The 18,099-nt window shown below is 42.4% G+C and overlaps 1 protein-coding gene and 1 pseudogene across 5 annotated transcripts in view; both read right to left on the reverse strand.

The window, feature by feature from the left end:
* The window catches only part of EFR3A (EFR3 homolog A), a 160,068-nt gene that overhangs the window by 94,158 nt on the left and 47,811 nt on the right, over positions 1–18,099 (reverse strand). For 3 of the 5 annotated variants that reach the window (XM_054017777.1, XM_054017778.1, XM_054017776.1), the window contains 4 exons: positions 15,703–15,904; positions 9,450–9,526; positions 5,273–5,400; positions 4,042–4,192 (listed from right to left, as the gene is read on the reverse strand). In XM_054017777.1, coding sequence (XP_053873752.1) covers positions 4,042–4,192; positions 5,273–5,400; positions 9,450–9,526; positions 15,703–15,793 — 447 coding nt within the window. In that variant the 5' untranslated portion in view covers positions 15,794–15,904. The remainder of the gene's footprint in view (positions 1–4,041; positions 4,193–5,272; positions 5,401–9,449; positions 9,527–15,702; positions 15,905–18,099) is intronic. The other 2 variants (XM_054017779.1, XM_054017780.1) reach the window with 1 other exon arrangement.
* Positions 229–369, reverse strand: LOC128833220 (U1 spliceosomal RNA; annotated as a pseudogene).

The following is an 18,099-nucleotide window of genomic DNA, read 5'->3' on the forward strand; positions in this document are numbered from 1 at the left end:
CGTTTTTTCACAGTTGGTATCTGGTCACCCTATCTATATTGGGCCTCACCTTGACAGACAGAGGAACCGATCACAGAACTAAATATTAGTGGTAGCTTCGGTATGAGTGATAATGATTTGATCATATCTGTAATGTGCAAATAGAATAAAGTCCAAACAAATAATATATACGGTGACGGGGTTAGGCCAGACGGCTATAGGAGAGTGATTTTTTTATTTTTTTTTACACTGGGGAAAGAGCAAACACAGTCCCTCCACTACCACATTTGTGGAAATCACAGGGGTCAGCACACCCGCAGTGCAATGGATAAACCTCAGCCTGGGAAAACTACCTTCGTGATCATGGTATCTCCCCTGCCAGGTAAGTATAGAAGGCCGGTATATTAGCGCCAGGATAAGCAGGTCCCTTTTTCCCTGGTAATTGAACAAGGGTTACTCCACATTAATTAGGACACCTGGGGTCAATCAAGGGCCTGCCAGAACCTGTTAAAAGCCTCTCCTCCAGTCAGATAGGTGCATGCAACAGGAGCTGTGGGGAACGGGCGTGCTACTTCTGGCAACTAGCAGAAGTTGCTAGATCGCAGGCCCTGGTTCTCATGGGAGACTTTAATCACCCTGATATCTGCTGGGAGAGCAATACAGCGGTGCACAGGCAATCCAGGAAATTTTTGGAAAGTGTAGGGGACAATTTCCTGGTGCAAGTGCTGGAGGAACCAACTAGGGGCACAGCTTTTCTTGACCTGCTGCTCACAAACAGGGAAGAACTAGTAGGGGAAGCAAAAGTGGATGGGAACCTGGGAGGCAGTGACCATGAGATGGTCGAGTTCAGGACCCTGACACAAGGAAGAAAGGAGAGCAGCAGAATACGGACCCTGGACTTCAGAAAAGCAGACTTTGACTCCCTCAGGGAACAGATGGGCAGGATCCCCTGGGAGAATAACATGAAGGGCAAAGGGGTCCAGGAGAGCTGGCTGTATTTTAAAGAATCCTTATTGAGGTTGCAGGAACAAACCATCCTGATGTGTAGAAAGAATAGTAAATATGGCAGGCGACCAGCTTGGCTAAATAGTGAAATCCTTGCTGATCTTAAACGCAAAAAAGAGGCTTATAAGAAGTGGAAGATTGGACAAATGACCAGGGAGGAGTATAAAAATATTGCTCAGGCGTGCAGGAGTGAAATCAGGAAGGCCAAATCACACTTGGAGTTGCAGTTAGCAAGAGATGTTAAGAGTAACAAGAAGGGTTTCTTCAGGTATGTTAGCAACAAGAAGAAAATCAAGGAAAGTGTGGGCCCCTTACTGAATGAGGGAGGCAACCTAGTGACCGAGGATGTGGAAAAAGCTAATGTACTCAATGATTTTTTTGCCTCTGTCTTCACGAACAAGGTCAGCTCCCAGATTGCTGCACTGGGCAGTACAGCATGGGGAGAAGGTGACCAACCCTCTGTGGAGAAAGAAGTGGTTCGGGACTATTTAGAAAAACTGGACGTGCACAAGTCCATGGGGCCGGATGCGCTGCATCCGAGGGTGCTAAAGGAGTTGGCGGGTGAGATTGCAGAGCCATTAGCCATTATTTTTGAAAACTCATGGCGATCGGGGGAGGTCCCAGATGACTGGAAAAAGGCTAATGTAGTGCCCATCTTTAAAAAAGGGAAGAAGGAGGATCCGGGGAACTACAGGCCAGTCAGCCTCACCTCAGTCCCTGGAAAAATCATGGAGCAGGTCCTCAAGGAATCAATTATGAAACATTTAGAGGAGAGGAAAGTGATCAGGAACAGTCAGCATGGATTCACGAAGGGGAAGTCGTGCCTGACTAACCTAATTGCCTTCTATGATGAGATAACTGGCTCTGTGGATGAGGGGAAAGCAGTGGATGTGTTATTTCTTGACTTTAGCAAAGCTTTTGATACTGTCTCCCACAGTATTCTTGCCACCAAGTTAAAGAAGTATGGGCTGGATGAATGGACTGAAAGCTGGCTAGATCGTCGGGCTCAACGGGTAGTGATTAATGGCTCCATGTCTAGTTGGCAGCCGGTTTCAAGTGGAGTCCCCCAAGGGTCGGTCCTGGGGCCGGTTTTGTTTAATATCTTTATTAATGATCTGGAGGATGGTGTGGACTGCACTCTCAGCAAGTTTGCAGATGACACTAAACTAGGAGGCGTGGTAGATACACTAGAGGGTAGGGATCGGATACAGAGGGACCTAGACAAATTAGAGGATTGGGCAGAAAAAAACCTGATGAGGTTCAACAAGGACAAGTGCAGAGTCCTGCACTTAGGACGGAAGAATCCCATGCACTGCTACAGACTAGGGACCGAATGGCTAGGTAGCAGTTCTGCTGAAAAGGACCTAGGGGTCACAATGGATGAGAAGCTGGATATGAGTCAACAGTGTGCTCTTGTTGCCAAGAAGGCTAACGGCATTTTGGGCTGTATAAGTAGGGGCATTGCCAGCAGATCGAGGAACGTGATCGTTCCCCTTTATTCGACATTGGTGAGGCCTCATCTGGAATACTGTGTCCAGTTTTGGGCCCCACACTACAAGAAGGATGTGGAAAAATTGGAAAGAGTCCAGCGGAGGGCAACAAAAATGATTAGGGGTCTGGAGCACATGACTTATGAGGAGAGGCTGAGAGAACTGGGATTGTTTAGTCTCCAGAAGAGAAGAATGAGGGGGGATTTGATAGCAGCCTTCAACTACCTGAAGGGGGGTTCCAAAGAGGATGGAGCTCGGCTGTTCTCAGTGGTGGCAGATGACAGAACAAGGAGCAATGGTCTCAAGTTGCAGTGGGGGAGGTCCAGGTTGGATATCAGGAAAAACTATTTCACTAGGAGGGTGGTGAAACACTGGAATGCGTTACCTAGGGAGGTGGTGGAGTCTCCTTCCTTGGAGGTTTTTAAGGCCCGGCTTGACAAAGCCCTGGCTGGGATGATTTAGCTGGGAATTGGTCCTGCTTTGAGCAGGGGGTTGGACTAGATGACCTCTTGAGGTCCCTTCCAACTCTGATATTCTATGATTCTATGATACTGGAGAGCTGGACAGTGCAGACACTGGTAAACACTGGAGACAGACCTCACAGATACAGAGGTGAAGAGCAGGGGAAATCCTGCCCAACAGGGAGTATAGCCCTTCCAGAACCCAGAGGTTTGGGGAAAAGAGACCCTGCCCGAGGGGAGAGACTGAACTGGGCTCCTGGCCTGCCACCACTACATCCGGAGTAGTTACCGGAGACTAAGAGGCTCCCCTCCCCCTCCCGTCAGGGAGGCTGGGAGCAACCCCTGCCCAGACAATGTGGGGGCAGTAAACACAGGGGCGTGGGGAAATTCCCCGGGAGAGAGGAATCCCCCAGCCCACCACTAAGAGGAAGCGCGGGACTCACCAAGGCAGAGAAGGAGCTCTGCCGCAATACTTCATGCTTAAAGAGAACCAAATTCACAAAGCTGAAGCAATTGAGCAAAATCAATTTGGAGCATGAATTTAAACAGAAAAATGTGAATGGGAATTGTCTGAGAACATTTTACTAAATTCCCAAAAAGCCAGGGACTTACAACTCTTTTTGGAAGAAAGTGGCATGACTGCTGCCAATATCCGAATCCCATTAACATTAAGGTCAAGAGGATGGGAGCTGTTCACAACGATATGCTACTATTAAATGAAGGTTGTTAATATCGGGATTGCTATCAAACGGAATCTACTTCACTGTGCAAACAGAGGAAGACTGGATGGACCCCATAAAGGGGAAAAGACCAAATAAAATTAGTTGTATTCATGAGTAAGGCATTCACTTCCAACTTTTACTATGAAAATCATTTCATACTTTTAGTAGGATAAATATCCATAGATAAGAATTATTTTGATAGTTAAGCTGCTTATAGATACATTCATATGGGTCATACAGGCACTAACTACATGCAATCTCAGGCTTTCATTAAGTTTTTTCCTTCGATTGAATACCAGCTGAACATCTGGCATGATAATCTCTCACCACCTCCAATCTTCTATGAACTTGATTCAGATTTGGGTTAGCAAACTGTTTACTCACAGAATTGGTTCCAAGAACTTGCAGCTTTGGTTCCCCTGACTCTAGAAGCTTGGCCACCATCTGAAGGAAACTTTCCACAAATGGTTTAATGCTTTGAGAATGGCAAGCCATTAAAAGTTGGTCCAGTGCCTCCATGGCGATTAAAACATACCTGAAAGCAAATTGAGAAGAGATCCATACAGATGCAAATTGTGTGTCATATTTACCTTGGCCCAAACTTTTACATGCTTTTATTTAAGCCTATATTATAAAAACTGGAAAAAAAAATTAAATGTCAGATTGGTGTAGGGCACATCACACTAATATTCTCCACTTATTTCAAAAGTATATTTTCGAAGACAAATCAAAGAAAGTAAAGATTCCTGGGTATTCCTGTAGAAATTTTTTTTTTAGATCTTATTTTTCCTACTTTTTATTTTGTATTAAAGGCACCACTCTTCTAGTCAGTAGAGGGCCTTCAGTCTACCAAAATCCCAGTATGACAAGACAGCAGTGTATCTAAACTTCCACAGTTTAAGGAGGCATCTCAATCTACACAGAGCACGTTAGTGAGAGGGAAGACTGCTGATCAGGAGGGGTGTTTACTGTCACTCACATACTGACCGTTTCCATAAAAAAAATTCTTACAATGTTTTTACATCTATACCTCTATTTTCAATGATAACTGCCAGGCAGCAACAACATTCTCTTCCAATTCCATGTGCTGTCTGTTTCATTTTTTTAATCTCTTTCAACTTTATGGTCTCTTCCCCTCTCTATTTTCATTATATATTCTTCTCCCCTATTCCCTCTTTGGGAAAGTACAGGAAAGACCATTTCCAACCTGTTCCTCTGGGGTCAGGAGGATTAATTTAGCTCAAGTATTAAGGACAATCACCTGTGAAGTCAGACAATTAGCTTATATAACAATTATAGCTCCAACAGAAGAACTGAAGGATATATTAAATGAAAACAGTCTTAGTACAGTGGAAAATATGTCCTGCTGAGTCTAGAAGTTTGACTTGTAAATCCAGGTCATTTTCACATCCAACATTGCCTAAAACTTCATAATTCACTTTACTTTTAATATATTTTGGCTAAAAAATAAAAATTAATAGCTATCCCCTGCCCATAAGCATGAACAATATCCAAGGTTCTGACTCTATATGTCTTGTAGACTGAACCAGAATAATGATAGGGGAAAACAGCTAACTTTCCACATCTGTATTTATACAGTGACCGAATCCCTTACCCGTAGCGATGTCTGACAACATCTCTGCTCAGTCTCTCTGCTAGGTAAGCTCCAATTCGATCCAGCTTCTCTGGTGCAGAAACTGCATAGAAAGTCAGCTTCTCCATATCAGCTTTAACAAGACCATCCTAAGAATGAGACAAAGTTTGTTTTTTTAATTCATAGGAACAGTTTTAAGCTTCTAAAATATCTTTCATTTTTCCAATTCAAAGCACAGGTTTGGGTTAATACAAACTAGAACATGCCATTTTACTAGAATATGTTAAATTGTTTATTAACAAGCTTGTCCAGGGCCTAAAATACAGAAATTGCAAAGTAAAAGATTAAGCCCAGTACTTCTCTGAGAAGTATATTGTCAGTGTTCCCCCTTCCTTCTAACAAAGGCAGATTATGGGTGAGCTGTGACATCATTCTTGAAACACACTATCTTTCCTAAAGTCCAATTTCTGTTACTTAAGAGTCCTTCAAAAAGCCATTACTTCAATAAAAAAACACTTCAGAAGAGAGTGTGTTAAGTTAATCCTTTCAGGCTAAAATTGTTTTTATATAAGTGAATTGCAGTCTAAATGTTTCATTGCTCGAATATCATGCCTTAACAGTTCTGACTCTTCTCTGTACAAGGCCACTGCTTTCCATATTTGTCTGTATTACAGCTAGTGTTTAAGGAGCTGAAGCCATCTGATAGTTAGAAATATCAGTACCAACTACAGTTATTGACATACAAAAAGTACTCAGGATTATCATAGGTTAATTTTTAGAGTGGAGAGGAAACCGGGATTAAAATATATTGCTCATTTGAATAACCGATTAGAGCTGGTAGACAATACACATTTTTCTTAATTTTTTTCAATGAAAAAGGGGTTATTCGTGAATTTTTTTTTTTTTTTTTTTAAAAGCTTTTTGTCCAGTTCTCTCACGGACATCAAGGTGAAAGTCTAGCCGTTCTCAGGGCCTCAACCCCTTCAACCAGAAGTTTCAGTCCTCCTCCACTAGAGTAACATCTTTAAAATTGTGGTTCCTTTTTGTACGGCAGCATCAGCTTCAAGGGGAGAATGACCAGATCATTGTGTAGGAATTTTTCTTCATTTCTTCTACACTTTGATAATTTCATGTTTAAATAAATTGGAGAATATTGGGATCAATTACTATGGAGGAACATACAGTAATGGTGATTAGATATGCCACACTGTAACCCTGAAAGCGATAAACTACATTCCTGCAGTGCTACGGGTGCAGTAAGTTGTACTCCTGTTAAAGTTCCCTTTCCTGGCTGCATAACTGATCTGTGATTGTCTACTATCATCCAACTTATTTTACACCACAAAGCAGTTTAACTGGCAGTTCAGAAAACGGCAGTTTTTAAACAACAATATTTCAGATTCGTTAATTCACTACTAACAATTTAAGTCAAATTAAATATTAATTATATAAAAGAAGGGTATTTTCTCTCAAAGTCTCACAAGAATGATTAACTTATGTGTGAACAGTCACAGGAGAGAATGTCCACCATATATGAAATGAGTCATTAGAAAAAGAAAATTCTTTAGTATCAAGATGCCCCAGCGGACTAAATAGATCACAGTTAGATGCCAGGCAATAATTAACATTTTAATGTGTAAAGTTAGGCCTACAACCATTCGCAGTGTCATACATTGTGGGCTGGACAATATCCTGCCCTCCCCTACCTTGTGCACACACCAGGGTTACCATACGTCTGGATTTTCCCAGACATGTCCGGCTTTTTGGGCCTCAAATCCCCGTCCGGGGGGAAATCCCAAAAAGCCGGACACGTCCGGGAAAATAGGGAGGGAGGGCCCGGCAGTGCTCGGCTGGGGCCACTGGGGCTGGGGCCAGCGGTGCGGGGCCGGCGCGGTGCTCGGCCGGGGCCCCAGGGCCTGAGCTGAGCCGGGCGGGAGATGCCGGGGCCAGAGCCTCTTGGCCTGGGCCGTCTGGCCGCCGAAGGGAGCCGCTCGGCCAGGGGGGCCAGACTGGGCCGCGCCGCACCCCGCCCCAGCCCCAGCTTACCTGCTGCCTCCCTGTTTCAGGCTTCCCACGAACATTTGATTCGCGGGAAGCAGGGGTGGGGGAGGAGCAGGGGGCGGAGCGTTCAGGGGAGGGGGCAGAGTTGGGGCGGGGCTGGGGGCGGGGAAGGGGCGGAGTTGGGGGCAGGCCCGGGGCCCCATGGAGTGTCCTCCTTTTTAAAAATTAAAATATGGTAACCCTAGCACACACCAGGACAATAGGAGAGTCTGATGGATTGCGGCATCAGGGCTGCTTTTTAGAGCACACACAGCACTAGTAAGGCTAATCCAACTTTAGATTTTCAGAGACGTTTCTCTATACCAGGGGTCTCAAACTCAGATGACCCCGAGGGCCGCATGAGGACTAGTGCATTGGCCCAAGGGCCGCATCACTGAACCCCCACGCCGCCTCTGGCCCCGCCCCCACTCCATCCCCTTCCAATTAGGCCCTGCCCCTGCCCCACCTCTTCCCACCCCTTCCTCTGCCCCACCTCTTCCCAATCCCTTCCCTGAAGTCCCCACCCCAACGCTGCCCCCAGGGGGTTCAGAAAGGGTGGAGGGTGCAGCGGGGGCTCAGGGCAGGGAGTTGGGGGTGCGGGATGTGGCAGGGGGCTCAGGGTAGGGAGTTGGGGGTGCAGGAGGGGTTCAGGGTGTGAGCTCCAGCCTGGTGCCGCTTACCTAGAGCGGCTCCGGGGTGGCAGCGGTGCTCACCAGGGCCAGGGCAGGCTCCCTGCCTGCCTTGGCTCCCGGCTCCACGCTGCTCTGTTCCAGGAACCAGCTGGAACAGTGTCCCTGCAGCCCCTGGGGGAGGGGCTCAGGCTTCCCTGCTTGTGCGGCTCTTGCCGCTCTTCTAGGTACCTCCCACTGGCCGCGGTTCCCTCTTTCCGGCCAATGGGAGCAGTGGGGGGCGGTGCCTGGAAGGAGGCAATGCCGGAGCCCTCTGCCTCCTTCCCCCTCCCTGAAGGGGTGTGCTGCCGGCTGCTTCAGAGAGCAGCGCGGCGTTTGAGGCATCAGGAGGCAATCCCACGGGCCACGTGTTTGAGACCCCTGCTCTATACCAATAGTACCAAACATGTTTAAAGAAGTATTTGGTTTCTATGATTGTATATGGAAAACAGACCATCAGTATCTCCCTCTTGTAGGTAGACAGAATTTACGTCTGAATGACTATTTCCTCTGAAAAAAAAAAAAAAAATCCATGCTTTGAAGATATCAGATCCACAGATAAGAACAACTCTCCCCTGCAGCCGAAATTTTACAAAAAACGTAGGTAGCTAGCCCACAGTGATAACAGCAGATCTTCTAGGAAGAACACGACTCCATGCTATTCATATCCTTCATTTAAAAAAAATAAAATAAAAAAGGTAGTACAAATCTGATAAGACATTGAAAGTGATCTTCCACCATTTACAGAAACTCTCAATTAGTTTCAAACATTCAGCTGTATTAGATATTTAGCACCATCAGTACTTAACACTCAAGAAAGAACTATATTTTCAAGGAACATGGTATGAAAGGTTTCAGAGTAGCAGCCGTGTTAGTCTGTATCCGCAAAAAGAACAGGAGCACTTGTGGCACCTTAGAGACTAACAAATTTATTAGAGCATAAGCTTTCGTGGACTGCAGCCCACTTCTTCGGATGCAGTAGGCTGCAGTCCACGAAAGCTTATGCTCTAATAAATCTGTTAGTCTCTAAGGTGCCACAAGTACTCCTGTTCTTTTTATGGTATGAAAGGGTTTCTACTCTATGTGTCCAAATGAAGTCACAATAAACCAATACATATGGACACTAAAGATGAAAAACAATTGGATCATAGTCCATTGGGTGAACCAAACTATATATTTCAAAAAGACAGAAAACAAAGAAGTGCTAGGCATACAGAGAAAAGGAAATATGTTCAAACTTGTGGTCATATCTGAACAAAAATCCTGTTTAATATTAAATATTTGTGGTCCAAACAGTTGGATGACAATTTTGCAGATTTCTCTCTTACTGGAAAATGCTCTGGCAGATTAAAAATTGAATGCCTTTCGTTCTCCAAAAAGTACATTCAAAGTTACAAAATATTACTATTTCCGGTACAATAATATTTGAGTAAACAAAGAAGATTCAAATTCAGGATTTTGGTTAAGGGTTTAATTAAATCATTACTTACTTTGGGGTCTTCGGGGAATATGTTATCCACCAGACGTTTGTAACGAGGGCGCAAAGCAGAACAGCAACAGCATACTCCTGGAAAAACATTTGCCAGAAAAACAAAAAAAAAGCAAAAAACAAAAAATTAGGTTATTAGAAGGTGAATGTTTTAGAAGCTGTATAGAATCATTTAAGAGAGGAAGAGTGCGAGCCTATGTCACACTGACAGACCCAGGGCGTCGACAAGATCAAACCTGGGACCCCTGAAGCTTAATGCATGAGCCAAAAGCCACAGTCTTCTACACAGCATTAGCTAAGAGCCATCTCTAAGTAGTCTTGGTGCCACTAGAGGGTGATAGAGCACCATACCCAGGAGGTGTATGGGCTACACATACAGGAAAACACAGCTGCAAAGTTAAAGGGTAACTATACTGTGCAATCTCACTTTTCTAGAAAGTGTCATTTGTGGAAAGTGAGTTAAACAAACAAAAATTAATTAATATTGTAATATAGCTCATTTTTTGCACACCTTGCCATGTTTTCCTTAGGAAGAAGCATCTGCCAGAAAGATAACAGGCAACAATTCCACCAGAAGATTATGTGCATTGGCATAAAGACTTGTAGAGCATGGGTCTATCCTACTCCAGGGCCTGAAAGTTAAAAACTTTCATCTGGAGCAGTGGGGCAAGACACATCATCTGGGTTAAACAGGGGCAGTCAAGCAGCAAAACCACCTCATAAGAAAGGTCATACCGGGTCAGACCAAAGGTCCATCTAGCCCAGTATCCTGTCTACCGACAGTGGCCAATGCCAGGTGGCCCATGCCAGGTGCCCCAGAGGGAGTGAACCTAACAGGCAATGATCAAGTGATCTCTCTCCTGCCATCCATCTCCACCCTCAGACAGAGGCTAGGGACACCGTTCCTTACCCGTCCTGCCTAATAGCCATTAATGGACTTAACCTCCATGAATTTATCCAGTTCTCTTTTCATCTCTGTTATAGTCCTAGCCTTCACAACCTCCTCAGGTAAGGAGTGACAAGTGAAGAGCCCTTCACTTAGGAAGGAAGAATCCCATTCACTGCTACAGGCTAGGGACCGACTGGCTAAGCAGCAGTTCTGCAGAAAAGGACCTGGGGATTACAGTGGACGAGAAGCTGGATATGAATCAACAGTGTTCCCTTGTTGCCAAGAAGGCTAATGGCATATTGGGCTGCATTAGTAGGAGCACTGCCAACAGATTGAGGGATTATTGTGATTATTCTCCTATTCGGTACTGCATCCAGTTTTGGGTCCCCCACTACAGAAAGAATGTGGACAAACTGGAAAGAGGGCTACGAAAATGATTAGAGGGCTGGGGTACATGACTGATGAGGAAAGGCTGAGGGAACTGGGCTTATTTAGTCTGCAGAAGAGAAGAGTGAGGGGAGGATTGATAGCAGCCTTCAACTACCTGAAGGGGGGTTCCAAAGAGGATGGCGCTAGGCTATTCTCAGTGGTGGCAGAAGAAAGAAAAAGGAGCAGTGGTCTCAAGTTGCAGTGGGGGAGGTCTAGGTTGGATATTAAGAAAAACTATTTCACTAAGAGGGTGGTGAAGCACTGGAATGGGTTACCTAGGGAGGTTGTGGAATCTCCATCCTTAGGAGGTTTTTAAGGCCCAGCTTGACAAAGCCCTGTCTGGGATGATTTAGTTGGGGTTGGTCCTGCTTTGAGCCAGGGATTGGACTAGATGACTTCCTGAGGTCTCTTCCAACCCTAATGTTCTGTGATTCTATAACAACTGCCTGCAACAACTGGTGAAGTGAGCAAGCCACGTGTTTCAAATCTTACTTAGCTTGTTCAAGCTTAGGAATTAGATTGCATATTTATCTTATTTCTTTTGTAACCAAGTGTGACCTTTGTAACATACCACGTGTAAATCAGTTTCTAGTTAATAAACTTGTTTTACTCTTTTATCTAAACCAGTGTGTTTGATTGAAGTATTTGGGAAATCTTTAGTCAGGTCAACTGGACTGATGCATATTCGTTACCCTTTGTTGATATGACAAACTAGTTAATGAGCTTATAGAGTCTACTGAACAGTACAAGACATTTCTGAGGGGCAAGGCTGGGACTGAGGGGCATGCAAGTGTCGCCCTGTACCTCTTCATGGATGGCTGGGCACCGCATTTAGTACTCAGCTAGAGAGTAACTTTACATGCTGGTGGCCGAGAGTGATCAGCACCTAGAGAATTTTGTTGTTCATGAGCAAAGCAGTGTAAAAAGCATCCTAGGCTGGAGAGCTGAGGGGACACAACAGCTCATGTTGCATCCTGGGGAATCTCACAGGAACAACAATGTTAGATTGCATGTGGCTGTTAAGGCCAGTTTAGTATTTTGAAATACATATGTAATGCACTTTGATTGGGGCAACTATGTAGTAAATCATACATTATAAGTAAGTCATTTGCTGTAAAGTTAATCTTATGCTCAAACAAGAGTATTTCCACAGCCCAAACCAATACTCTTAATAACCAACAATTGTTAAGAGAAAAAAAAACCCTAACAATACTGCTGAAAATATTTCTTTTCATGATTAACAGAAAAGCATTCAGACACTCATTCTGTTGCACAGGTGTCATAATCCCTTTGTAAATACTTCAGAGACAATACGTAAATTTCTTGAGTACTGAGAACCACTGTCCTAGAAATGTCTTTGCCACTGTAAGTTACATTAAATGGGGGTGGAGGACAACAAGAAAAATGCAAACATGCAAACAAGACAATAAATTGCACCAGAACTGATCCATTTATTGCCTTATATTGGCTCTGGATTATCCTTTCACAATATAAGGAAGGGACATATTATTGTATGTGTGTATACACACACTTCATACTTACATCTGTAATTTACAGTAAGCAATAAAATTAGTCTGATATTTAGTAGCCAATTAATTATTCTGTGAATGCAATATGCAAACCAAAATATACCAAGATGCTCCCTTCCCATCCTTCTATCATTTGTAGGCTATTAAGACAACTAAATGAAATTACACTTTTAAAAATGCCGGTTCCTCCATCTTCTTGCCCCATTTCCGCTGTCAACCGCACTAACTGACAACGTTCTACTCAGATACATCAAAAGAGTCTTAGAGTAAAATATGCAGTCTCTCTATCATAATAAGCAACACATCACATTTCCTGTTCACAAAGACAAGAGAATATGGGTTAGGTATAGTTGATTTTTTTCTGGGGTTGAGCACAACCAGATTGTTCAAAGGAATAAAAACCCATTATAATTTACATGACAAGAAACAGCAATTAAAGTAATAATGCACATTTAAAATCAAAAATGGAATATAGCCAGCTAGCCATCTGGTACATTCCTCTACCAATGCAGATTTATTCCCTGCAGTATTTTTTAAGTGCTTTATCCAATCTAGTTTTAAATTATTCCAGAAATGGGTCAGATATGATGTGATTCCAACTCATTGGTCAAGTCCCAGATCCACAGTAGAGCAGCTCTGAAGTACAGGAGCCATTTAGAGATACGCTAATATTAGTAATTGTCCACAAAAATCAGTGCGAGCCTGCCTCTCAAATCTCAAAACACAATACCTACCCAAATAGCAAGCAATATAATGGGGTAGGGGAGGTGAACACTTTAGAGGAGATTAGATGCCTACCAATCGGATCCCCTTCCTAACATCTAACACAAACATACAAAAACTTCGCTAAAACATCAAGGTTGCTAAGGGAAAACAACACCCACATTAAAACAAAACAGACTTAAGAATGTCTGGTTACTACCTTGATGACTGCAGTTTATTTGTTTGGGGGTAGGGACAGTGTTTAGGAGGGGATAGGTGTGTATGGTGAAGGTCATATCCGTAGTTGTATGACTTTACTCAACATTTGGATCTCTATGCAACTCAGAAACCTGTGTCATTTTTAGCCATATATATCATCCAACAAGATGTATGGGAGGTCCAAGTATAAGCTATCCCCTGGTTTCAAACTCAATAACTGGTCAGGAATTTTCCACTCTTGCTTTCTACCAGTCAAGAGGAGCTGTAATAGATACACAACTCCTTGTCTAATTTTGCTGTATCCCTCTCCATTACAGAGACTGTACAGCACTAGATACTGTTACCCTATCCACCTCTTCTCTCCCTCCTAATAATTAACTTCCCATTTGAGAAAGAAGAGCCCCATTCAATTCAGTTATGCCCATTTTCTGACAATTTAATTCATTGTTTTTATCTTATGTAACTTGCAAACAACAATTTGTTTTTAAACACTTGGTCCTTCAGTCTACCTTCATCAGTCCTTTGATTCATTCATGAATAAATAGTTGAAAACACAGTATAATAGATAATTTCCACAGCACCAGATAGAGATGACAGAAATATTACTTCACTATAGGACTGAGGGGGGGAAAAAAAAAAAAAAAAAACAAACTTTACATTTCACAAGAATCCTCCACAGCACCACATCAAAATATCAATCGAGTAAGTGATTTACGTGATTTTTTTTAAAAGGGACACCTACAAATATCTTAAAGAAACCTATTTGTACAGTACAACATTTTGTAATATTTGATATTGCTTAAAATAAGGAAACAAGACTGAATTTGCAACAACTGGCTAAATCAGGTACATATTATAGAATACTAAAAAATTGAAGTAAAGATCATCATAAGCAAACTAGGGAAATGTGGTCTACATGAAATTACCATAAGGTGGGTGCACAACTGGCTAAAAGACAGTACTCAGAGAGTCATCAACAGTTCGCTGTCAAAGTGGGAGGAAGTATCTAGTGGAGTCCTGCAGGGATCTGTCCATTTTCATTAATGACTTGGCTAATGGAGTGGAGAGCATGCTTATAAAATTTGTGGATGACACCAAACTGGGAGGAGTTGCAAGCACTTGGGAGGATGGGATTAGAATTCAAAATTACCTTGAAAATTGGAGAATTGTTCTGAAATCAACAAGATGAAATTCAATAAAGGCAAATGCAAAGTACTACTATTAGGAAAAACCCAATACACATCTAAAAATGGCGAATAACTGGCGAGGTAGTAGTACTGCTGAAAAGAATCTGGGGGTTGTAGTGGATCACAAATTGAATACGAGTCAACAACTGGATGCAGCTGTGAAAAAGGAAAATATTGTGGGGTGTATTAACCAAAGTGTCATATGTAAGATATGGAAAGTAATGGTTCTGGCTCTATTCAGCACTGGTGAGTCCTCAGCTGGAGGTGAGTACCCAAGTCTGGGCGCCACACTTCAGCAAAGATATTGGAATCTTATTAGATTATTTTCCTAAATTAGAACAATTCCATAACTCTTAAGAGTAACTTTAGCAAAATAATTTGAGATAGTTATTTGAAATACAGATAAATACAGAAAACATTCTAAATACGTATTTGCCATACAGCTATTATGTTTACAATTAATGAAAATACTGTTCATTCCAATAAAGACTTTTTTTTAATAATCTTTCACATACTTGTGTCCCTTTCTCCCATTTACTGTCAAGAAAGGCCAAATTAAAAGCTCAGTACCAAAGGCAACTCTTCTATACCAAGAGCTACAACAGCAAGCCTAAAAACAGTGTTTTTGACAATTGAAGCAATATAATCTGAATGTAAAATAATTGAGAGGATTTGATCTTGACACTTATTTATGAGCTGTTTTGCTGACTCATTCTGGTAGCCAGACCATGTGACAAACAGGACACAACTGCTACCCTTTGTGGGGAGGATATTCACCACACTGAATTTTGTTCAACCAAATGAATTTGCCAAACTAAACAAAATAGTACAGTAGACTTGAAACATGTCCATTTTACCTTTTACCCCCACTGCAGATTTCCCATAGTATCTTTCAATTGTGTTGTATTTACTACATTTTACCTGAGCAACAGGAACAAAGAAAAATATTCTGGCATGCTTTTGTGCCCTGAACTGGTTTGCTTATGGCAAAAAAATAGAATGGGGAAAACAATATTCATAAGCAAATATATGAAACTTGAAGTTACATCAGTGGAAAAAGCTGTATCAGTACATTATATTCCATATAAAAGTTTTACACAGTAGATTAACACTAATTTTAACAGTACACATTTTCCTAGTATTCAAATATATGTCCTCTGAAATCAAGATTTCATAGTCTACATGTTAAGTATTTACTAAGAGCATTCTCTTTTGTCTTTTAAATAAAAACATTCTACAAACCATACAGTAAGAAATGTTGCATAACATCAAAATAGTAAGTGATTTTTTCCCACCTACCCAAACGCATAAATGGACTTGGCTCCCATGCAGGATTGTAGTCATAGGTATTTTCCTGTTCAACTGTCGGAACTTGAACATATTGCCTCATCCTGTACGCGAGGTTACTTTCCACGTATTCTATTCTTTTTAGCTGTCCTTTTTCAACAGTTCAGCATCTTTTCAGCTCAGTTTAGCAGTATTCATGTAATGTACTAGAAGACTGTAAACGTATCTAATTAGCTCTCCGTGTGACATCAACATAAAGCTACCAAACACGGAACAACCCAAGTATCAAATTCTGTTAACACCACCCACTGTAAACAGGATACAGTATGAATGAGTTGACATGACCAGACTCGTTAAATCAAACTTTCATGTAATGTATAGCCTTCCTTTCGTATGAGAGATGACAGGAGAGAGAAACAGTTTAGTTTTAGGAAAACCTGTGCTAATTCAGCAGCTGTATATAACTTTACAGTGGTAGTATCAAACTACCAATTTGGATTTCTTTTAGTATATTTAGCAAGTTTATCATATTTTTAAAATAAATAATAAGAAAGCCTTACAAAACAGACTTTTAAACAAGAATGTTAAATTTTAAGGACAGGGACACCTATTTAAAAGTCAGGAGACTAATCACATTAGAGCTACCTGTATACAATACCTTATAGTTTAAGCAAAGGCGGTATATGGAACAGTTTCTATATAAGGAACGATTAAGAAGATTGGAACTTTTCAGCTTGGAAAAGAGACGACTAAGGGGGGATATGATTGAGGTCTATGAAGTCATGACTGGTGTGGAGAAAGTAAATAAGGAAGTGTTATTTACTCCTCATAACACAAGAACTAGGGGTTCACCAAATGAAATTAATAGGCAGCAGATTTAAAACAAACAAAAGGAAGTATTTAATCATACAACGCACAATCAACCTGTGGAACTCCTTGCCAGAGGATGTTGTGAAGGTCAAGCCTATAACAGGGTTAAAAATACCTAGATGAATTCATAGAGGATAGGTGTGTGACGGGTTCCCCGAGGGTGTCACATGGAATTGGCATACCACTGAGCTCCCTGACCCACCAGCCTGGGCTCCCTCTCACACTGTACTGCTGTGACAAGCTACAAAGCCCTCCAAGCCTGCACTTTCACCAGCATACATACAGGTAGACACATACCCAGCTGCAGTTACAAGCAGGCTCTGACCAGCCCCTGCATGGGAAAGCTATTCCCAGCTCCTCAGGCACATACCCCCGCTGGAGTATAAACCCAAAATTATACCGTCTTGCGCTGCACAGGGAACTGTACAGCATAAGCTCATAAAATTTTCCCCCTCCCTTAATGTGGAGAGGAATATGCAACAGGCTTTTGCCCCTGAGCGATGATTCCCAAACACTGGTTTAGATAAAGCAAAGAAAGTGATTAAAAGTGATAGCAAACAGATCAAAACATTACTTAGCAAACAAACAAAAAAACGCAAAGTAAACTTAATATACTAAATAGATTGGATATGAATAGCAGATTCTCACCCTACGAGATGATACAAGCAGGCTGCAGATTTTTAAGGGGCAAGCTGCATTTGCTTTACAGTTTGAAATCCCCAGGTGTATCATTCACAGGCTAGAAATCCCCTTAGCCTGGATCCAGCACTTCCCCCAGTTCAGTCTTTGTTCCTCAGGTGTTTTCAGGCGTCTTCTTGTGTGGGGAGTTAAGAAGACCAATGAGTCACTCCCTGCCTTATATAGCTTTTGCATATGGCGGGAACCCTTTGTTCCAAAGCTCGGTTCCCAGACCGGTCTGTGGAAAAATACTGACATCCCAAGATATGGTCTCATCACGTTCTTGTAGAATCATAGCAGCCATCACTCACAGGCTGTTTGGAGCGTTCACAGGAAGGCTCACTAGGTGGTAGATAAGCTTTTCCTAAGGCCTATTGTTTTTCCTAATGGCCCATTGCCCCGAATAGGCCCTTCCCCACCCACTATCTAGACTGAAAGTATCTTATCTAGTGGGCATTACCCAGGTGTAACTACATTTGGAATACAGATACATAGTCAATATTCATAACTTCACATACAAAAATGATACAAGCATACAAACAGGATAATCAAATTCAACAACTCATAACATTTCCAATGGCACCTCACATGACTTATCTTGCATAAAATACAGTATTATTAGGTCATAATAATATCACTGCGAAGAATATGGGGTGCAGTGTCACAAGGTCCATCGACGGCTATTGGCCAGGATGGGCAGGGATGGTGTCCCAAGACTCTGTTTGCCAGAAGCTAGAAATGGGCAACAGGGGACGATCACTTGATGATTATCTGTTCTGTTCATTCCCTCTGAAGCACCTGGCATTGGCCACTGTCGGAAGACAGGATACTGGGCTAGATGGTCCTTTCGTCTGACCCAGT

This window comes from Malaclemys terrapin, chromosome 2 (genome assembly GCF_027887155.1).
Source record: "Malaclemys terrapin pileata isolate rMalTer1 chromosome 2, rMalTer1.hap1, whole genome shotgun sequence".
Lineage (NCBI taxonomy): Eukaryota > Metazoa > Chordata > Testudines > Emydidae > Malaclemys > Malaclemys terrapin.